The sequence below is a fragment of the Poecilia reticulata genome, linkage group LG22 (assembly GCF_000633615.1).
Source record: "Poecilia reticulata strain Guanapo linkage group LG22, Guppy_female_1.0+MT, whole genome shotgun sequence".
Taxonomy (NCBI): Eukaryota; Metazoa; Chordata; class Actinopteri; order Cyprinodontiformes; family Poeciliidae; genus Poecilia; species Poecilia reticulata.
In genome coordinates this window covers 12,268,907-12,292,413 of record NC_024352.1, presented here as the reverse complement: position 1 = coordinate 12,292,413, position 23,507 = coordinate 12,268,907, and the positions used below count along the sequence as shown (strand labels likewise).

Sequence of the window (23,507 nt, the reverse complement as noted above, 5' to 3'; positions counted from 1 at the left end):
TATATATATATATATTCACAATGGATATGCTCATTTAGACATGTACCATACATACAACCGCCAACTCCCACATTCCCCGGCCGCCCCAGTGTTCCTAAGACATCCTTTCTTCCTCTACGCTTCCCTATCACAGCCCCAAAGCCCTTGACAGGTGTCAGCCGTACTCAAACTCGCCGGCTCACTAAAGCTTCCCTCATCTCCCACTGTAGATTTCATTACAACGTCTGGACAAATTCAAGTGGAATCGCTGAATTTTATGGGAAAGACTTTTATTTCCATTGACCGCAAATCCTATCTCGAGGGTTGGAAAGGTTTTTTTTTTTTTTTCCCTACCTCCCTTTTCATCTGTGTTCCTCTGCTTCCTTTCCAACCTTCTGCTGCTCCAGTCTTTTCGGAGGCCTCGCAGGCTTATGTCATGCGGATAGTGCTTTTTTTTTTTTTTTTTTTTTTGCTGAAGCGACTCGAGGACAGTGGGAAGCCGTTTCCATTTTCAGAGTTGTTTTTTTCTCCCCCTCCTGTGTGGAATATTGTCATTTAACTTCTTTTCGTTTGAGCGTGCAGAAAAGCCTTCAAGGTTTTAAAGGAACTTGATCCCCTTTTCCAGACAAATTCTCAGGGGATTATGCAGTGAGGCCCAACTAAAGCACCCTTAATCAAATCAAAAATAAATAGTCCCTTTTACAATGGGAAATGCCACATTTTCTATTTCTATTTTGCAGGGGATTTGTCCTGGGAAGGGAGTATCACTGTGGAAACAGCTCTCTGCCTGTGGAGGGAATACTCTGCTCTTTATAGGAGCACTCACTTGTTATAGCAGGTGTCTTTTAGTGTTCCTGAATGTACAGCACCTAGCAACAATACCCAAACTGCTTTTATCACAGATTTTATTGCATCTAATTGGGATTTTATGACATAAAGCAAAACAAACTGGTACATAACTCTCAGGTAGAAGGATGAGGATACATGGTTTTTAAAATCTTTTACAAATCAAAATCAACAAGTATGTCATTCATTAATATTTATTCACACGACTGAATAGTGCGTAGAAAAATCTCTACCTGCAGCTACAGCTGTAGGTTTTCAGAATAGGCCTCTACCAACTTTGCACGTCTACAGATTTGATCCCATTATTTTTTGGAAAAAACTTTAGTCTCAGTCTGATTGGATGGAAAGCGAACGCAAACACCCATTGTCAACTGGTCTGTTATACAGAATTCCATCAAATACCATCAAGTTTGTGGTTGTAACACTACTGCATATATTGCATATAAAAATGTTAGAAGGGTGTGAATACTTTTGCAAGGTGCTGTATAGCCACACTGTATTTGCCAACATGGTCCATTTCTTTCATGTTGCGGTTGGATTTGAGTGAAGGTTTTAAAGCCAAAATAGAGGGGTTTAAGTGTGCCTTAGGAAAGCTTCTGGCATCATGGGCGCGTGGCACTCCAGGGCAGCCAGAAAGCATTTACTGCAGATTAGAGCTTCTCTCAAGTGTTTCACAAAGTCAGCCTTAAGCTTGGAAATTGTTCCCAAGGCTATCCAGCAACCTGAAGCGCTGTAAAAAGTGTCACCAGAAACACACCCTATAATGTTTTTTTTTCTTTCAAATCTTTTTTTTTTTTTGCACACACTGCATTTTAAAGAAGTTATGAATAAGAACTTGGTTGAGCTCTAAACATTTTTCTCTTTCTTAACCTGTCAAGGTATTTATTGAGACAGATTTACTGTCATGGTGTTCTTGTTTAGTGGGATGAAATTGTTGTTTGTGCCACAGTAGTGCATATTAAAGCAGCAGCTGACAAGCACAGTCAGTTTCTCTCAAATTTATTAAGCCTATGTGACTGCTATTTTCCTGGGACATCCTTAAATCTGCCCAAACTCAATAATATTAAACTGATGACATAATTTATCTATTTTTATCTATTTTCTGGGGGGGGTTTTTGTTTTTTTTTCCTTAATGATTGTCTTCTTATTTCCTTAATCCAGGTAACTACCCTCGGCCCTCTAACTACATTGGGTCAGCTGGAAGCAACTACAGCGGCCCCAGCCTGTCCAACAGTCTGGGGATGAATGCTACTAGCCCCATGCATGGACAAGGACCCGGAGGACGGAGCCACGGCCCGGGGAGCCAGAACAGGACCTACCCAATAATGGGTCCCACCTCTCCCAGCATGCCGCAACCAGCTGGACCAGGGATGGGTCCTCCATCTAATCGCAAGCCTCAGGAGGGAGCTGTAGCCAACTCGGTGCACAACAGGTAAAAGTACTGGAAGGTCACAGGAGATTACCTTTAAAATTGAGGTTTTTTCTGGGAATGTTTTTTTTTTTGCATCAAACTGCTGTTTGTGGGTGCAAACTTGTCCTGATATTTGCTGAAAGTCTCTTTTCTTGGCGTCTTAATGCCTGAATGGGCTGCGGACATGCATCAATGTGTTGTACAAAAATGCAGTTAGACTTTGAAATAGTTTCTTACATATCTTTAATTCCTCTGACATCACATCTTTGCTCTATAACAGCATCCAAACCAAAGAGTGGCCTAAGTACGGCATGTTCACTCATCTGAAAGTCTTTAAAAAACACAATTATAGACACTGTTGTGCATCTCTAAATTCCTTATACTTTGCATCTAAAGAGGTGGGTTTGCTTGCAATACAAACTTTTGTGCTGCTTTTGATCTAGTCCTTTAGCCCAGCATTATGATGGCATTTAGAACATCTTCACCACGCCAGACAACAAAAAATAAACATAGACCTCTTTAGATTATTGCAAGAAGAACTGGCTTATTTAAAATTAAAAAATACAAATTGTAACATTTGTGCAGTTTCTCACAGCTTTCTAAACCAGCAGAAATAGTCAGCAATTTTTTTGCTATTATTAAGGCTAATAATCATCTCTGTCTTGCATCACTTTTATGAGACAGTGTTTGTTTTCAGGGCTTGCACTTTTCTGGGTGCCATTTCTAGAACTACACTTATCTTTACACATCTCATAAAGCCCCTGACATTTTGATTTCAGAGCCATTCACTGCAAAAAAGGGGGAAAAAAAGAAAAAAAAACAGATATTGGCTTTTTCAGAAGGCACTGTGGCGTGGATACAGTACTATCAACACATAAGAGAATAAAAGAGACACTTTGGTTTTAACTGTGAGAGCACCCGAAAATGACACCAGGCTCCTACAGACACACAAATGAAACTCTTTTATGATCTAACAGAGTTTGAGTAAAGGGCTTTAATTCTTCCATCAGCGCCGGCGCCTTGACTTTATGAATGCTTGTGAAGCTAAAGACAGTGATTTCTTGAGGGACTGCGTGGGCAGTAAACTTTCCCTGAACCCTGCTGAAGGAAACTTGTGAAAACATGACTGTCGCTTGTGAAGACTACCTCATTCCTCGTATCAGTTTGGGTTTTTCCTAATAATCCATCAACAGAGCACTTTTCCTGATCTTCTTTGAAACATGAGTCAGATTTCAGTGAAACTTCCCTCTGTTTTTTATGTCCTTCAGGCTTTCTTCAAAAGTAATTCTCTATACACACTATTGTGTGTTTGCCCTGCATTTCTTTGGTGTATATAGATGTGCTCCTTTAAAACTCTAGTGTACGTAATTTGATGTGCAAGTAGGGCAGACTGCCTTTGTCTTTTGAACACAGATAAAAAAAAAATCTGAATTAATGTGACTGCTATGGAACGTTGCTGGAGTGACCCAATGATAATGCTAATTAATCTCATGCTACACCATGTAGACGCTCTGTCTGCACTGACAAAAATTAACTAATCTTAGCCTTATAAAAAGTACCATAGTTGGCCCAATCATCTGCTTGTTAGCTAATAGTCTGTGTGTAGAGCAATTACCTTTCATCTCAAAAGTGTTCAGATAATTACTACATTTGGAGAGGAAAAAAAAAAAGAAAAAGCAAAAGTAAGTTTCTCTGTCCTCATGAACCCCCTGTAAAAACCACCATGATTACCTGAAACATTTTACATGTTCTGTTCTCTTAAGTGTGTTTCAAACAACACATTAGTGGCTCACCACCTCAAATCCCATTTAAATATTTATCAGGTTATTCATAAATAGTCCCCAACATAAACATGAAGAGTTGTTAAAAGTTCATTAGAAGCTTTAACATAAATTACTGTTACATTTTCAAGATTGGAGTTGCTATAAGATGGCAGATGTCTGCATTAGTCCTGGCCCCTGTCAGACTAGTCATTAAGTTCAGCCACTGCGATCAAGTGAATGATGACACCAAGAGTCTTATCTACAGCTTAATACATTTTAAGCTGTACAAATTCTGAGCTATCCCTTTAGATCTGCATTATGCATACAGCCTAACTCAAAAACCTTTGATCCTACCTTTTTTCAACCAACTTATTGTCTTCACATCCGTCTAGATCCCTAGATTTCCCTATCACGCCTCTTTTTTATTTACAGCATCATAAATATTCCTTTAATCTTTTTTAGAAGGCAAAAATGATGTTCTGCCTCATGATAAAATGTAGTTATACTTTTCAAGAATCATAAAATGTCCTTCCTTATAGAAAAATAAGATATTAATCTCTAAAGCTATTCTAATTTCCATTATCACTGCAGTTTTCACTAGCATAGCAGACAGCCAACTTTGGAGAGCTTGTGTGGAACACTCACTGTTAACACTGTCTCAGATTTCTGTTCACTTACCGAAACAGTAGTACGTACTGGGGAGGGCTGGGGGTGTCTGACAGAATGTATGATTAATTATGTGCATCAGGGGGTCCATTGCCTCTCACACCGACACACATACACTTATGTACCCAGGCACCAATGCAATTGTTGAACAAGCCATTAGGCGATGGCTGGGCTGTCAATAAGAAGTGACATGACATGATCCCCACTGCTGAGCCCAATGAGACTGGCTGTCAGTCTCTACACTAAGAAACCAGAGAGGTGTCGCTCACTGCGGAGCTGCTGCACGAGAAGACTCATTCTCTTTCATTCATGGCCTATCAGCTGAGATATGATCTATTTTGATTTACTATTAACAGTGAAAGATTTGCTGTGTTGGGTCTTTTATGTCTGAAGGTGTTGGTACTGTGCAGATCACACTGGAAGCAAAAGGTTTAGTCCTTTCTGTTCTGAAATCTGTCTCTTTGATATGTTTTCCATCTGCGGAATGACAACTTTCCCAGTTGTCACTGTGTTTTATCTAATCATCTCTTCAGTGGACAGTGGAAAAAAGATTTTCCTTACAAATGTTTTCCACATTTTGTCTCTATAACTACCACTAAATTTTATTTTACTGGGGTTTTTATCAAATATAGCGACAAAAAAGTAGTGCATAATTGGAAATTGCAAGGGAAATTATGTTTTTAAAAGTTTTGTAAATAAATTTCTGAAAAATGTGTCATCGACACACATTTCCCTGACACACCTAAACGAAATTCGGTGCAAATAATTGTTTCCAAAATTAACGGGATTAGTAATAAACCACCTGTGTGTAAAATAATGAATCTAAATCCAGGTGTTCTTTGATGGTCTGAAAGGTTTGTTAGAGAGCATTAGTGAACTAAAGGCATCACTAAGATTTAGACAAGAGACAGAGCTGAGAGAGAGTTGCAGAGAAGTTTAAAAAATAGTTAATTTATACAACAATGTCCCAACCTTTGAATATCTCATGGAACATTGTCCACTCCATCGTCTGAAAAATTGAAAATGAGTAACACTTTATTTGAAGGGGTGTGCATAAGACTGACATGACACTGTCATAAATATGACATAACATCTGTCATGAACATAAAGAAGTCTTTATGAATGTCTATGACAGTTGTCATAAAGTGTCATTCGGTAAATAATGACACTTTTAATGCAAAGTTGCTCTAAAAGTTGCATTAAACGTCCATTAAAAGTGTCAACTTTGCATAATTTTGTAAATCATAATAATTTAATGCAATGTTGGCATTTTTAATGGACTTTCAATGCAACTTTTAGAGCAACTTTGCGTTAAAAGTGTCATTATTTACCGAATGACACGTCATGACAACTGTCATAAACATTCATAAAGATTCCTTCATGTTCATGACAGATGTTATGTCATGTTTATGACAGTGTCATGTCAGTCTTATGCACACCCCTTCAAATAAAGTGTTACCGGAAAAGGTAAGGTATAACTGCAAATCTACCATAGCATAGTGCTCTACCTAAATTGACAGGCCAATTAAGGAGAGTAACAAGAGCCAGCCATGGTAACTCTGGAGGAGCTGCACTTTAGAATCTATCAACAGTTCTCCACAAAATCCCACCAAACTTGTCTTTATGAAATAATGACTAGAAACTGATATGGAAATGGAAAACAAAACTAGTGTCATGGGAGACATGGCACCTGCACAGGATGGTACGCTGGTCACGTTAGTCCAACATTTCCTTACAAAATATTAAGAGAGGGAAAATTAACATTGAACAAGGAGTTGGCAGTATTATGCTGCAAACACAAGGTAGCATTATGTCTCCTGGGACCAGCACAGGGAAGCTGGTCATTGGCAGGATGAATACAGGACAATTCTGGTGGGAAACCCTGTTAGAGGTGGCAAAAGATTTGACACTCTGGCTCTGAATATACAACCAGACATCCATTGAAATGGTTTAAATCAAAGCATGTATATGTTAGAATGGCCTAGTCAAAGTCAAGACCTAAGTCTGGTGGGAAATCTGCTGCAAGACTTGAAGGCTGCTGTTCATGGTCCATCAAATGTGACAAAATGTGAAAATGTTCAAAGATCGTGAATACTTTTGCAAGACACACTGGAACAACCAAAGGCTTATATAAACAAGCCACAGGATTAAATTTGCTTGCCAGTATGAGTTTGTGTTTAAATGTTAGATACGCTTTTACTTCTGCCACCTCCTTTGTTTAAAATCCAAACATAGGAATTAGTGTTCTGGCAGAAAGCGCTTTTCTGACTAATTTAAAGCAAAGAGAAGTGTGGAAGTGGACATTTCTGCAGAAAACTTTTTATGTTAGTGTCCGTCTCATCCTCAGTGTTCGTCTTGCCCAAAGTCGCTCATTCACAATCTTTTATCCCTCCTTGTCTGCTTCTCCCCTCTCTCCTCCCACCTGTTTCTCTCTTTTTCACCAACTCTCCCAACTGTATCGGCCTCTTCATCTTTGTGCAGCTCTATTATCCTACCCAGACTGTTTCATCTCCCTCGGCCTTTCTTCTCTCCAATTTGCTTTTTGTTCTCCGCTGTCTCCAACGCGGCCTTGTTATGTTTTTTCTTCCTCAGATCCCACTTTACACATCTGAGAGAGATCAGGAGAAAATTGGCCTCCGAAAAACCTGCAGTTAAAAGGGCCCCTGCACCCCGTTTGTGCTTCCAGATCTCTGCAACACTGTGAAACATTCAGACTTAGTTCCTCTCGCTGTCTGAGAAACAACTTGTTAGTCGTGGCACATGTCGGTTTCTTTCTTTTTTCCTTTTTAATCTTTTATGATTCATCCCGAAGCTGCCAAAGCCACCCGTTACAAAACTTCCAAATTAGACGCTAGTTAGTTAAACATCCTAAGCAGGTCTCTGCTCCTTTCCTCTCCTTTTCTTTCATTTCATTTCCACGTATAATTCTCCACAACGCTGCCTCTGCGTCCTCTCCCGAGTCGCGCACACCCTCGAAACATTAGTAAACACACTTCGACTTCATTACACAAGGTGGAAAGAATTCGAAATGAGCAGAGGAAGACCACTTCTGGCATCCCGGGGCTGCGGGCGTGGGCCCAGATTAAATCTTCATTAGGTGTGGCGCGTGGAGTGTTTTTGTTCCCTCCTGAGCCGTGTCAGTCTCGCCCCCACCACAAGACTGGAATTAGAAACAACTGCCCCGCTTCTGTTTGTTAATCAGTTTGATTCGGTTGAAGGAGGAGGGAGCGTTGGCCCGCAGACTTGTGGGCCCGTAGAAAATTGTCCTGTTGTATAAACAAACTGTGCTGTATGTACATAAAACTTAAATATGTTTGTAAAAATCAACAGTTAAATGTACTTCTTCTACTCAAGCTGGGCTGCTCTCTCACACGCTCTAGCTGGAATATATCTAACATGCCACCCAGATCTGGGAGATCTATTTAAGCTACAAGCTTCCTTTATCATTCTGCAGGTCAAGCTTTACTTCTGCCTGCCTTTGCGACCTTTCACCCCTTCCACCACCCTAATATCGTAATAATAATAATAATAATAATAATAATAATAATAATAATATTCTGCCATAAATCCTTCTTATATTGGTCTTATGTAACATTCTAATGCACTGCTGTAAGGAATTAGTGGAAAGCCATAATAAAAATGATTAAGGATAGACACTTAAAGTATATTACTCTGTGTGTAATGATCTACATAACATATCATTTTCACTTTTTGAATTAATATTCTGAAATACTGAGACGCACCCCATTGAGCCAACATCTTCAGGTAATTTCTAACTTGTATTGAAATTGATGTTTAAATATTTGTTATGGCCAATATTTAATACCTTCTTTTTTATGGAGTACTTAACAACTTTGTAAAACAAATAATGTACGCACGGCAGTCTTCTCTATCCCTACAAATCTAATATTTGAAAAGTGGATGAGCTTTTTGGAAAAGCTGCCCTTGAGTTCTATGAGTATCATTAATGAGGAAGAGGGGGTAAGCTTGTTTGCAAGAGAGGTGCACAACAGGATTTTAGGGAGCTGGAGATTGATGTTTATTTGGAAAACAGAGAGGGGAACACAAAGTCTTAAAAGGTATAAGCTTTTCCTTGGCAGCAGCTTCAGAGGGTGGAATTGGCTCCGCAAATGACTTCCCTACGCTACCGGCGACACTCTGCAAAAAAAGTTCCTGGAGCTATAGGAACAGGCGAGCTGTCGTAAAAATAAGCACTTAGTTGAGCAAGAGCAAAAAAAAAAAAAAAAAAAAAGAAAAGAGAGCCATAAATAAAAAGGAAATTGAGGGGAGAAAAATGTTGGATGAGGAATGAGGAGAAGAGAGGAAAGTGCTCCCAGGCAAATCCTCGCCAAATAATTCATTTCTGACCTCCTTAGTAAGTAAATTTACTAAATAAATAAGAGCAGCGCTTGAATGTCAAGAACGGAAGATGCTGCCTGTGGCGCTTTGTCGCTCCCAGTCTTGGCAGCGCTGCGGCGCTCTCTGCTTTCATTAGATGGGCAAAATAAATGGCTTCTCCTTCATCCATCCATCCTGAGCTGTTTGATGTTTGAAAGGGAGGGTGGGGGGGAAGTAGCTTTTCTCTGGATTTAATATGTTAAAAGCTGTCCTTTTATTTTGCCCGTAAGTGTGTGTTGGGTTTATTCTGGTCCACAGTCTGAATGTTTGTAAATGTACGTATTGAGTTGAGTCAGGAGTTTGGGGCCCGAGCTGCCCTGCGAACAGATTGGGTCCATTTATAATTCATAGCCTCCAGCCGATCCTTTCCATCCAGGAGCCTCTTGCTAGCTCTTTTTCCCTTCCACTTTCTCCCAAACACCCTTAAACACACACCAAGCAAAGGAGATCAATGGGCAGGGGCCCCGCAGCCGTCGCATGGTCCTGCGGCCCCAGTGCTTGGGCTGTCTTGTCCAGTTAGCGGCACTGGGAGGCATCGCTGCACGCCCCTGTCGCTGCGAATGAAGGACAAAGGCACTGCCACTTCCAGAGAGAAACTGTCAGCTGGTTGGCTGGCACCTCGTAACCATGGCATCCCCTTGGCAACGGCACCCACCCTGCGCTCTAACACAAGGACACGCTCAAACACACTTCGGTACTTACACACACTCTCCCTGTGGTTGGAGAGTGGCCTTCTCAGATGCCCTTCACACATGGACAACATAGTAAAAGGGGAGAACCGGCTGTCTGTGTCTGTGTGTGTGGAAAGACGATTAGAGAAACCGGTAGAAAAACAACAGCTGAAGGTGTAGATGCAATAAATAAAAAGGAAAAAACATAACTTTTTAAAAATTATGTTCATACATTTTTAAAATCTTTAGCTAATGATGATAAAAAAAAACACTGAGTTTCTCGAAAGATTGCAATATGTTCTAAGACAATTAAACTATATATGTTGTGATCTCCACAAACATTTTGAAGACTGCTGACCTGAGAGTCACTGATTCTCTACAAGAATTGTTTGCTGCAAAAAGTAATTTCTAAAGAAATTATGCTTGTGGTGGGTGTATGTAAGCTTATTAATGTAAGATTGAGTGGAAGGAAAAAATCTCCTTAAGAAACTGTACCAAAAAATCTTACAGCGCTACATTGTTCTCTTTATTGGCAAGCTTTATTGCAAAGTTGATTTTATTTTCCAGAGGAACTTGCCACCCGTCCAAATTACTAAAAGCACCTTTTCTAATGACTGTGGTGTCACTGCGCATGATTGGCCAGAAAATGTTCCATCTTACCTGATCGAAATCTTTTCTCAATCATTTAATTTCCTACTTAATCTATTGAATTTAAGGAGTCATTAACACTTCAGCAGACCCACTGGCTGATCATGTCCATGTAAAGCTGAATATATACATTAATTTATGCAAAAGGAGCCTTGACAAAGTCAGGTGAGTGAATACATGGATTTTACTACTCCACACATTTCTGTATTAGAAAATTTCTTTCTAGGAATATTCTAAAATTCATATTTTCTGAGAAAATAATTTTTGTAGCTTCAGGCCATAACTATTAAAAGTAACAGAATAATTATTAAAGTATATCCCTATACACTATCTGTAGAATAATATAAATCTTTGGAATGCACCTGTAGGTAGTACAAGGTTAAATGTCCTTAATTGATCCCTATTTTATAATGGTCAGAAGTGTGCAAAAATTTTACCTCACTCTCATTTCTTCTTTATTCTTCCCAGACGTTCTTGTAATCTTTAAAAGTATGCCTAATTATTTATGCAGGCTTCCTAAGGTCTTTTTAAATTTATTTGTAGGCCTGCTTTTTCACCTAAATTTCCATCTAACTTTTCTGCCTAACCAAGACGACATATTTACTCTGCAGGCAGAGTAAAATAACACACGTATGGCCTAAAACAATGTCTGCAATAGAGGAACAGTCTCTGTAACTCACATCTTCAAGAAGTAGAAAAACTTGGACAAAAGACCCAAAAAATGCATTTTACTTGGATTGATTTGTGTGTGACCAGTACCAGTGGGTAGTTATAAAAATTACTGTTATTTTATTTTTATTTTTTTCAAAACTGAGTTATTGCTAGTAAAGACATTGAAAAAAAATTACTTTATGGACTGGTACCTGCCTAAAAATGTAGTTTAAAGTTGTTTTTTTCTTAATGATTTTGCTGAAATGGATGTTTACAGGATGTTCTCCACCTGTTATTATCTAAAAATAAAAAAAAGACCAGTTCCATATCACAATAGATGGATAGTACAACACTGGCTTTTCTTTTTATTCCAGACACTAACAAGTCTCTTGTTATTAAGAGTCATTTATCGCCTGAATGAATAATAGGTTGGATCAGACAAGCTTAAACAATTATCCCCCAAGAGATAATTTTTTTTCTATATTTCAGATAGTAAACTAAAAATAATTCAAAAAGCACGTTTGTCACAGAAATCTTTGTTATATTTAAGCATTTCATATGTTTTGCAAGCAAAGATAATGTATAGTCTTCCAATGTTGCAACCCAGATTTGCACCTACATCACACTTTCGACAAAGCAGCATTGCCATGGTGATAGGACAACACACAACAAGGCACAAGAGCACCTGGACAGACACTGTAACTGGAGAAAGCTCAGTGTGTTTCCTGCAAACTCCACATGTTCCTCAGAGATATGATGAGCAGAGCAGGATAAATTTGGTTATTTGATTATGTTGGTGCAAAAAATTTTTCCTGACATTATAAACCTTAGTAATTATGATGTGATGCAATGTGATGCTGTGTAAATGTTGTACACATCGAGAGAAAAAGACAGAAAGAAGTGAGAAGATGACATTATGTTGAAGATGCAGGAACAGAGATCTGATGGCCTTTCTGTTGCATTTCTGATCTGACATTAGCATCATTGTTTTAAGAGAAAACCTGACTACTACTCGAAGCAAGAAAATTATTTTTTAAAACAGAATCAGAAATCAAGGCTGTAGTTTTTACTCTCAGCTGAGTGCAACCCTTTTTTCTCTTATAAGAATTTCAAATACATAATTACAAATATCTATTTTGAAAATTGCACTTGGCACACGTTTTTCTTCTTTTGTTCCTGTAAGGGTGGGCTTCACCTGAAAGGTTTGACAGCCATTAAATTTTCTTATTTACAATGTTTTTCAGTCTGCTCTAGCTCATAGAATGGTCCGGGGAACTGGAAATGGTACACTTCTCAGATTTTCTTCCATAAAATTCTCATAGAAAACAAATTTGAGTCTACAGGCCTCTTTTATTTTTGAGTTTTCCCTCATCTTAGTTTTTAAGAAACAGGAATGTCTTCCAGCTCCGGGTCGGTGAGCTCAAAGTCCGCCCCTTGTTTTGGTCCATCAGGGACTCATACATCCACAACTCAGAGTCCCTGGTTGCCTTCCTTCCACCTTGTTTCTTCCTTTCCTCCACGCCCTTGTTTCTATCCTCCTTTCCTCTTGCTTCTTCTTTCTCTGCGGCAACGGGATACTGATTCTTTTCTTTTTTTTTTTTTTTGCCTGCGCAAAGGTGCCCAAGAGCAAGATGGATGTGCTATGCCATCCCACCCCCCACACCCTCTTCCCTTGCTCATCACCCCACCAACCCCCCCAGCCCTGATAGCAGCACATGCATATATTAAGCGTGATTAAACGCTGTGCAGTGCCTCCATCAAGTGCTTTCTAATGGGCTTTTTTATGACATGAATTAGTCATAATAGAAGAGTGCCACAGTCGAAACATCCACCAACCACTGTTGTTGTTGTTGTTGATCATTTGGATCCTTCAGTATTCACAGGAGAACTTTTGTTTGTGTCGCTCAAGGTGGGATGTGGGACATTTTTTAAACATTTTAAATTTGGAAACTTACTTTTCAGCTCTGTGAGCTTTCGCACTGGCTCGCTTATTAACAAAATGTGACAAAAAGTACATTTATCTCTGCTTTCTTGACTCATGCAAGGGTTTTTAGGGAACATGTAGGCAGCATGGAAGGAGTCTAAACCCCTCCTCCCCCTCCAACCCCCCGTCACCACCACCACCTTCCTGCCGTTACAGGAAAACAGGGACAGATAAGCGTGGATTTGGTGTACTTGTTTCTTTGCCATGGAGCTCCCCTGTGCACCTCGGCCCCCATAGAGGGATTACATATGTATCATCTGCCGTGCTCTATGACTAATTACATCTGTGAGATGAGATTATGGGGAGGTTTACCAAACCGATCCCTCCTCTCAGGCAATGTGTATCGTCTCCAACATGTGGTATTAAGTGATGTGTCTGTGTTTAAAAAGAAAGAGGGACGTGAGGACAGGATTGACTGATGTTTAAATCTGGATTGAGCCAGAATCCCACCCCCACCCCCCACTGCGTCCTGTCATGATTTGCCTTTACATTCTAACTCAATCCTTTTTTGATTGTACCACATATTTTTTTCCGTCTCGCAAGGTCTTTCTCTGTCTCTCTTACATGGTCATCCAGGAGATAATCTCTAATCAGCAGGAGAAATACGTCCAAACATGTGTTTACCTTTCTGTCTGGATGGCTAGCGTTCAGCAGGTTGCAGATAACACCCCTCTGATGTCACTCACAGTGCCATGTGATGAGCTGCCTGCGAAGGGGGGGTCAGGCTGAGCAGGCGGCATTGATTTCTGCTGCCACCATGGCAACAAATAACAAGATCCTCTCCAAAAGCACACCTTAATTAGTTAAATTATGACTTCAGGGAGAGGAAGAGGGAGAAAGAAAAGAGTGGTGGTGGTGGTGAGGAGGGGGGGATCAGGGATTAGTGGAAGAGGCGACTGGAGAGATTTTTGTTTTTCTTTCCCGATGCTGCGTGCTCTCTCTAAATCTTTCAGAAGAGCTGTTTGTTTGATCAGAGATATGCTATGTCTTTTTAGCGGCTTTCAGATGTACGTGGCTCTTAGTGTTTTCCTAAAGCAGCAAAGGAGGGCGGCAATGACAGACTGCCAAGTAGCATCTCTGTCATTATGTGACTTCTGTTCCTCTGCTACCAGCATCTCTCCACAGCCTGTCATTACATTGTGACTAACTTGATTCATGTCTACTAAATCTAATAAAGACTTTATTATTTTTTTCCTTCTGTGTGTGGCAGGCAGGGAAACTACCAAGCCCCTGGTATCAACCAAGTGAGCTCTGGCTCCTACAGTCAGTCAACGAGCAACAACAGTTCGACGATGGGCAACGGACAAGGACCAGGCTACGGTATGCCACCTGCAGGTACCAACTAACTTACACCAGGAGATTATTTAACCCTATTTTCATCATCTAGATCAGTGTTTCTCAACCTTTTTTGGCCCAGCACCCCCTAGCCTTTATCCAGGTCCTTCACCGCCCCCCACCAAAACATTTTGTAGGCTACTTTGCACTGACTATTATTTTATCATTAATATTACTATCACTATTGCAGATGTTTTGATTTTATGCTTGTTTCTGTATTTATCATCAAAAATAATTACCCAGAGAACAAAAAAGTCATGGGAATAGAAATTATTTTCACAAGTGTCTACGAAAAATGCAATAAACATTCAAGTTAAAATTGGTAGGCCTAACAGCAGCCAATCAGAGTGGAAAAAAATATTCCTATTCTGTGTCATTTTCTAGTTGTTAAATATTCCACAAAATGACCAGATAAAATATGTTCAGCATGCCAATTTAAACTTTGAACTATTTGCAAAATGACTGAGCTCTGCAACATTAAAACATGGATAGAACTGTAACCGCCTAATCGTCATGTGTTTCACATTATGTGTTGATTTTTTCACTGTTCAACGTCGGATTCTCTGTTTTTATGCCATAATTCACATCTAGTTCGTTGCTCCGTTTTATGTCCCACTTCTCCTGTTTCAGAGTTTTGCGCAATGTGTGCGTCTTTTTTTTTTTTTTTTAAGCCCCTAAGGTGCAGGGCGGTCGGGAAGCGTATCGATGGGAAAAAGGCAGACTGACATAAACCTTTTAGAACAACGGAAACAATTTCTGCATTCTGATTATTGAAATTTAAAAGTGCTGCGTTGTTCTATCACCCCGTTTCATACCGGACCACTTACAGCACCGGTGTTAACGCTATAAAATGAACGCTCTCTATCGTGGAGGGATTTCTTTACTTCTTTATTTAAATGGGTTAATTTTTCAGAGGGATACACAGTGAGGGCATCATGTGATTTTAGCTACCAGTAGCAAGAGAACGGAGCTGCGCCAAGAAGCTAACAGAAGCTAACAAACATTGAATAAAAGAAGAGCTGCCATCGATACAGTTGCAGCCAAGCATGATTAATGTTACACAATACAGTTTTACCAAGTTGCTCAAAGTCTAAACTGGCATTGTTGTGCATTTAAGGTGTAAAGTTTACCTTCGACCAAACGCCCCCCAAAGGCATCCCAGCGCCCCCCTTTTGTAAAAATSTCCGCCAGCGCCCCCTGCCGTCCTCTGAACGCCCCCTGGGGGGCGGTACCGCCCACGTTGAGAACCGCTAATCTAGATGTATGGTTTGGTGTTAATGTTTATATTGTTTCATAATCTTTTTATTTTATTTTTTCCACAATAGCCCAAACGGTTTAGATAACATGTATGTAAATTAAAATCTTGGCCGTTTCAGAGATATAAGGGTACAGTCCTGTACCTTGTAAAATCTTTTATTCCCTGTGAACATTTTTAGCTTTTTGTCTCTTTATATCCACAACCACTTTTGTTTATTTTCATTGAATGAATATCCGATAGACCCACACAAAGTAGTGTGTGAAGTTGAAGGAAAAAAGGATTTTCAAAAGGGTGTTTAAAAATTAAAAGCTGAAAAGTTTGACATGAATTTGAATTCACCCCCCTGAGTCTTTGCTTTGTAGAACGACCTTTTATGCTGCAATTACAGCCTTTCAGGTCATGTCTCTACCACATCTAAAGACTGAGATGTTTGACCTGTCCTTTTTGTAAAACATTTCAAGCTCAGATTGGATGTAAAGCATCTGGAAATATAAATTTTGCAGTCTGCAAGTTTTAAGGTTGTTGTTTTTCTATAAACAGCATTTATTTAGTAACATTTTTTTGTTGTTGTTGTTGTTGTTGTTTGCAAAAAGATCTTTCATTCCACTACCTTCAGTGCAAAACCTACTTTTGAATTCCATGTTTTTAATGTCTCTTTGGGTTCTAATAAACCATCTCAAAGTAGCATATAGTTGTAAAACTAAATAAAACTATTGCATGATTTTCAAATTTACCACTCCACTTAAAAGTTCTTCGTTACTTTGTGTTGATCCATCACATGAAATCACTATAAAATACAATTATGTTGTTGATTGTTGCCAGACAAATTGCATAAAAAAAAGTTTAAGGGAACCTGTTTTGCTGAGCACTGTGTTCTATAAACTTTTTTAAAAAGTTTAGTTTTTATAACTGTGTTTTTTTTTTTCCCCATTTGTTTAAAGGAGCAGTGGGCCTCTCAGGAGACAGCATAATGAGCCCAGAAAGTAAACAGAAAATGGATGTCAAAGACGACAGCGGCCCAAACAACGAGCCACACAAACCAAAGGTACCTCCTTAACCATCCTCCTCCCCCAGATTTTTTCTCAGTTCATTTACTTGTTTGATTTTATTTATTTTTTTATTTTCCTTATTGTTTGGTTTTGCTTTTTTGATCTAAATGAAGCAAACCAAATCTGATCAGCATATGCTGCCTCAGCACAGTGGGCTCTCGCTCTGTTGTTTTCTCGTCATATTTAATGATTTGTTTAACATTTACCAATCTTAATGTTTCCCTCGCTTTGTTTTTGCCTGCAGCACACTTTAGTTGCTGATGTTTTGGCAGCTCGAGCTGCAATAAAGAGAGAAGCAAAAAAGGAAACGGGGGCAGGGGAGTTGGCATCTGCAGTGCACACATGCGCGTGCGCGCAGACCCATGCACACAACTACAAGAAGACGTACTTTCTGAGTTTCAGTTACACAACATGCACAGTTCTCCCTCTGCCTCCTTTAACTCACATACGCACATCTTAACATACAATGCTGACTTCTCATTTTGACCTACAATAGCAGCTCAGCTTGGCTCAGCTCAGCAACAACAAAACTCTGCTCTTTGCTCTTTTCTTGCCCCCCTCCTCTTGTTTTTGCTTAACAACTCATCTTCGGCACACATACACACTCACTCCTCCATCACAACCACTACACGCCTTTTCCCTCCAAATCCCTGTCTATTCTTTTGCTGATTACGGTAGTAGGGCCTTTTGAATTATTTAAGGCAGCCTGAGCAGCCAGAAAGACCCCCAGTGCTCCCAAAAGAGATGATCTGTCTGCCAAGAGAGAGAAAACGAGTTAGAGATTCAAAAAGAGAGAGGGCCAGAAAGATAAGGTTTTGCTGACATGAGCATTCTGTACACAGACGAGAAGCACTTGTCAAGCTGTTGTTCCCTCTTCGCAGTTTCTCTCTCACACACACACACACACACACGTACAAACACGCACACGCGCGCACACGCACCCGCACACTTTCACATGTTCACACGGGCTAAAGAACCCTACTCACACTTGCACACACATGCGCACACACACATTCTCACCACTGTGCAGTGATTACTATCATTTGATCTTCTTTAACTGTGCCTGGTATTAGCAGAACTTCTCAGAGTTAAATATAAGATGAATGGAACTATAAACAGGCCAGTCCTGCATGAAAACCTCTTAGAGGCTGCTGAACACTTGAGAAGTGGGTGGAGGCTCATTTTCCAGCAGGATCATAAAACTTAACAAGCAAGCAGAGTTTCATGCAAATAGTTGATATAAAAGTACAGGTTTGTGCTACTTTAAGTTTTACAAGGTTTGCAAAAAAAAAAAACTACAACCATAACAAGATCATCATACGTGCAGTTATGTTACTGCAGTTACTTGTCTTGGATGATATTGCACAAAAAACCTCTAACAATGGCAGCAGAACCACATACGAAAATAAGGCTCTATGTATCATTAGGTAAGTTATTTAGATGTGATTATGTAAAATTTTTGCCATTATGGCCTCGTATGTCTCTGTTTTAAAAAAAGGTTGAAATGCTGTTTCAAATATGAATAAAACTGATTGCATGTCAGGCACAGCCTATAATTATAAGAAAACACTACCAGATTATGCAAAATGAAATGCTGACTGGCCTTTCTGGTTTATTTTTAAATCCAAATGCTCATGTTGAAATTACTAAAAATCATTGCGAAAGGGGAGTCGTTTGCTGCTGTTTCTATTTTTTGGACTAAGTCTTATGAGTTTTAAAACTGAGATACCTTGTTGTCTGGATAAGGAATGCTACATCTGTTGAGCTTGCGTCTATATTTGTTGTATTTTTCTCTGCTGCAGAGTGTTAACAGGACACGTAAAAATGAAATGTTAAGTATGAATGGGTCATAATTCGGCATGGGTAACGCTGCAAAAGTAAGCTAATGCAAGGTTTATTTTTACTTGTTTTAAGTAGAAAATGACTCACAAAAATGGGGAAAATGGAATTGACGCCATATAACTAGTTTGTAAAAAGCAAAAGTTTTTCTAAGTCCAAAATATATTTTGTTATGGTTGTTTATTGGGCCCTATTTTGTATAGGGCTGAATATTTGACTCATGAGAAAATGTCAATAAACAAGTTATAATAGATAGATAGATGCTAATTGATTTCTGGGATACTACAAATCAGTCATTGTGTACAGAAACATATTAGGTGAAAACAATTCCTATTATAATCTTAAAATAAATACAGTAACTGCTTGCTATATGCAATCTAAAATATGAATACTGCCATGTTTATTGATGCAGGTAAATATTGTCTGCATATATGCACCCAAATATCTCTTCTGTACACTTCTGATAAAGCCAAGCAGGTTGGTCGTTATTATTATAAGACGTTACAAATTACTTTGGTGTGAAGAGCTTTGGAGATCAATTTGATAAAATAACTTTTGTAATCATACTAAAAAATGCAATAAAGCCGGTCCTCTTCTAAGGGAGAACAGTAATTTCCTGTGACTTGCATATTTTTTTTTTGGCTGCTTGTACCCACTGGTGATCTTTGTAGTGCAAAAAAAAATCTCCAAGCTTCAAATTCCTATTGAAAATGTAAATGTCAGGATCTGAATTATTATACCTTTAAGATATTTAGTTTAGTTACGGTCGTTTCACAACCACTCGGTTATGTAACAAATACATAACTGAAAATGTGTTTTCATCTGATAAAATATGAATTATGTCTCAGATAAAAGAGTAAAGTGAAGTAAAATTGTAATATTTCTGCTCTAAAGTGTCATTACTGTCTCTCTTCAACAGCTGCAGGATGGTTACGTGAACAATAACAGCAGCAGTGTTTCCCAGCCAGCCACTCCAGGCGGTACCCTGCCTGTGCCCTCCCCCCTCTCTCCCAGTCCTGCCAGCCTGTCTTCCTACCATGGAGACGACAGCGACAGCATCAGTAGCCCACCGTGGCCTCTGAAGACCCCCTGCAGTCCCGTAAGAATTACAGATAATGTCTATTTTATTGAATATTTTGTAACTATTTGTCTAAGTGGTTTTCAGTCAGAAGTTGGTTTTCCGAGCCTGATCAATTTGCCGTGAATAAACTTATAAATAAACACGTCTTGCACACTGGAAAAATTAATCTAAAAGAAGTGCTTAGTTGTGCTGTTCATTCAACCAGGGGTCCACTTCACAAAGTGTAAATAACAAATGAATTTTTAATGATCCTGACTGGGTGAGTGGGTTGTTTCAGCAGGCAGCAGCAGGAAAATAAAAGGGAAACTATTCATTGGATAATACAACATAATGTTGGGTTTATACAAAAGTGTTAAGATGCCATGAGATTTTTCTTGTTTCATTGGGGTTTCCAGTGGTAGACCACCACAAAGTAGAGTATAGTGATGAAGTGGAAGGAAAAAGGTGCATGTTTGTGAAACCTGAAAGGTGTGGCACTCATGTGTGTTCTGCTCCCCTGAGTCGGTCTTTTCTCGGATCCACCTTTAACGATGATGCGTCAGAAAGTCTTTTGGGGTATGTCTTTACCCACTTTCCACATTTAGACTGGATGTTTTTCCAGTCTTTTTCTTTTTTTTACATAGTTTAAATCCTCAGTTGGATTTAGATCTGGATTTTGAATTGGCTGAAGACGTTTTGATCTAAACCACTCTGTTTACAACTCTGGCTGTATTATCAGAAGCGTTGTGTGAATATAATCTATCCCCGTCTCGTCTCAAGTCCTTTGCATCTTCTATCCAGTATTTCATGGCTTTTCTTTCAAAAGTAGCTTTCTTATTGCCACTCTTCCATTAGGGCTAGATTTGTGGAGTGCAAGACTATTAGTTATCCCGTTGACTCTCTCCCACTCGAGCTGTAGATTCTGTGCGGCTCCTTCAGAAATTACTACCCATGAATCACTTTTTCTTCCACTTTAACAGCTCTGAACTACTTTGTGTGAGTCTATCTCATAAAAATGTAAATAAGATACATCAAAATCCACAATTGTAACATTCCAAAGTATTTAGAAAATATTTTGACTTCAATACCATAGAAATTATTCACAAAAGATCCAAAGTATCCTCTTCAGAAACTCATATTTACACTTCTGTCTGTGTGCCTCAGCAGAAGGTCAACCCCAACTCGTCCTCCATTGGTGGCGAGCGGATAAGCCGGCTGTATGAACTCGGTTCAGAGCCAGAGAGGAGATCTTGGGTGGAACGCTACCTGACCTTCATGGAGGAGCGGGGTACACCTGTTTCTCAGCTCCCAGTTGTGGGCAAGAAGCCACTTGATCTCTGGAAGCTCTATGTTGCTGTTCGGGAAATAGGAGGCCTCGCCATGGTAATCCACAGCAAACAGGCTTACAGTAGAAACTGTGGAGTAATATTAGAGACAGGTCTTCTTACTCCTCTTGTTTACATTGGTTTTTGTGTGTTCTGCGCTCTAGCCAAATGTCATGTGAAATGATTCAGGGAAACATTATATCATACACTAACCCTGCATCTTTATATGCTGGTTGTATCTGAAAGCTATCTTCCATTGCTCTACAAATGCTTCACACAAGACTTTGAATCAGGATTTCAAAAATCTTGGAGTGAGAATCAAGGCTCATCCACAGAAAACATTAAAATATATGTATATGGTCAGATCAGGCCTCCATGTTTTCAAATGTAACATTTTATTCCTCTTAAATTGTGTGCAAATTTCAGGATTCTTTTCCTTTTATTGAGCTGGTTTACTGGAAATGCACCTGAAAGCACTTACACTGGATTTTCTCAACCTGTCAGGTTAACAAGAACAAGAAGTGGCGCGAGCTGTCCGGCACTCTGAATGTTGGTACGTCCAGCAGCTCCGCCAGCACGCTCAAGAAGCAGTACATCCAGCATCTGTTTGCCTACGAGTGTAAGATGGAAAGAGGAGAGGAGCCACCAACAGACAGCAATAGCGGCGGCAGCTTGACTGAAGGGGACAGCAGGAAGCAGGTCAAGATCCAGCCGCCCTCACCTGGTGAGTACTGATAGCAGAGTGCCGCACTTCCATTCTTTTTCTTTTTTTAAAGACATCTCCCCCACCCCACACTCCCACCTCCATCTGTCAGCGGCCAGATAACAGGTGCTGTTGATCAAACAAGATTTCAGCCATGATCCCCACAGCTGTGTCTGAAATCTTCCCGCGAACAAAGCTGCTACGTTTGCATTCTGAAAGATGGCTGGAAATTTCTGTTTAAATGTTGCATCTCCAGTTCGAGTCTTTCCAGAGTCACAGTCGTCTGGTGTGGTGTGTGCAAATCTACTAAGTTACCTTTACTTTGATACAATTAATTAAAATCCAGTGAATCCATTTGACTTGAGAAGTCAGTAAATAGAGCTCAGCTGGCTGTAATCTAATCACAGTTTAAATCCAGCTGTTCTGTGAAATCCTCAGAGGTTTGTTACATTGTGAAGGCCAAGCAATGCAGCCGACAGGGCAGGGATGAGCTATAGAGAAGATTAAAGCATAGTTACATAATGAGACAATATCTGTAAGGAAGAAACCAGTTGTTGAAGAGGAGACTCTTGTTAAACTTGTTAGGTCTGCATCCAAAATGGTATGTGTGGTTATCATTTATCAGCTTCACTACAACCATGTTTCCACTTTATGAAATGTGGTAGTAGTATAATCTAATAGGATGCTGTAGCTGTTCAGATTTGATGTGACGTTAGATAGTTAAGATACAAAGCAATTCTAGCAAAAAACCTGTTAGAAATATGTAAAAAGACTTCAGATCTACATAGATGTTCAATTTCCGGCTGGACAACGACCCTCAACACACAACTTGAACTTTAATAGAATGGTTTGTGGGGCTGACTATTTAGATTTTAATGAGAAAAAAAATTTTCTTTGTCATTAATATAAAATCTTTGGAAGTATAAACACTTTTCAAGGAAATGTTATTTAATTTGAGGTAAATGTAGTAAAAAAAAAAAGCACCACAAATACCCAGGAGAAATTAGTAAAAATGATCTCTGCTTTGATGAGATTATCTTTAGTTTAATGGAGGTGAATTATGATACTGTCACCCTTTGCTTTTCCAGCTTGAGACTTTCTTTTATTTGATTACTGCCTTTGAAGGCTAAGTAATGTTGTTTAGCTGCAGTATCACGGCTCAAAGGATGGTTTACGTTTGTGTGTTGCTCTGTGTCCCTGCAGACGACTATGAAGCGAGGGAGAGTCATTGTGAAACTGACTGGTGAGGTCGCATCTCTAATTTGGAGCGGAGATGAGAAAAGTGACCCTTGCTTTTAACTAGGACACTTGAGTTTCTCACCTAGCAGAGACACCGCTGATTGCTTTTATCGCAGGCCAAAGAAAAGACGCATCTTCGTTTATGTGTGATTGAACATACACATTTACATAGTGGACAAAATTCACAGATGGAAATGAACACTCTCCTACAGCCACCGCATTTATAATTTAGGCCATTGATTATCCGTATAGGAGGATGCAACCACTTCAACTGAGCAGGATAATCTTGGGTAACATCAACTGAAATCACTATTTTATAGCATATTTACATGAAGTATAAAAAAACTGAATACATTTTTCACTATTTAGCAGCTTAACCTCAGGCTTTTTTTACTGTGTTTAGAGGTCAGTGCAGGTTTTGCTCATTATAGGTGTGAAAAGCTGCCAAATAAAATGTTATACTACTGCTTTTCTGCCCTTAAATAGGGACATTAAAGAGGTTTTGTGAACTTATTACACTTGACTTGACTGTTAATAGCTTTGAACCAAATCTACAATGTGTTTGAATTTTGTCTGGACTTTACCAGTGCAGTATATTCAGCCCAATTCTCATAGGATAAAATCATGCAGGTGCTAGTTTCCAGCTGTCAGACAGGTCGCCGGTGCCATTTCCTCCCTGATC

At 39.4% G+C, this 23,507-nt stretch overlaps 1 protein-coding gene across 6 annotated transcripts in view; it reads left to right on the top strand.

Moving 5' to 3' along the window:
• Positions 1-23,507, top strand: part of LOC103458589 (AT-rich interactive domain-containing protein 1B-like) — a 199,298-nt gene that overhangs the window by 163,103 nt on the left and 12,688 nt on the right. For 2 of the 6 annotated variants that reach the window (XM_017302536.1, XM_008399505.2), the window contains exons 8-13: positions 1,987-2,257; positions 14,228-14,352; positions 16,552-16,655; positions 19,418-19,597; positions 20,723-20,941; positions 21,388-21,607. In XM_017302536.1, the coding sequence (XP_017158025.1) occupies positions 1,987-2,257; positions 14,228-14,352; positions 16,552-16,655; positions 19,418-19,597; positions 20,723-20,941; positions 21,388-21,607 (1,119 nt within the window). The remainder of the gene's footprint in view (positions 1-1,986; positions 2,258-14,227; positions 14,353-16,551; positions 16,656-19,417; positions 19,598-20,722; positions 20,942-21,387; positions 21,608-23,507) is intronic. The other 4 variants (XM_017302539.1, XM_017302538.1, XM_017302537.1 and 1 more) reach the window with 4 other exon arrangements.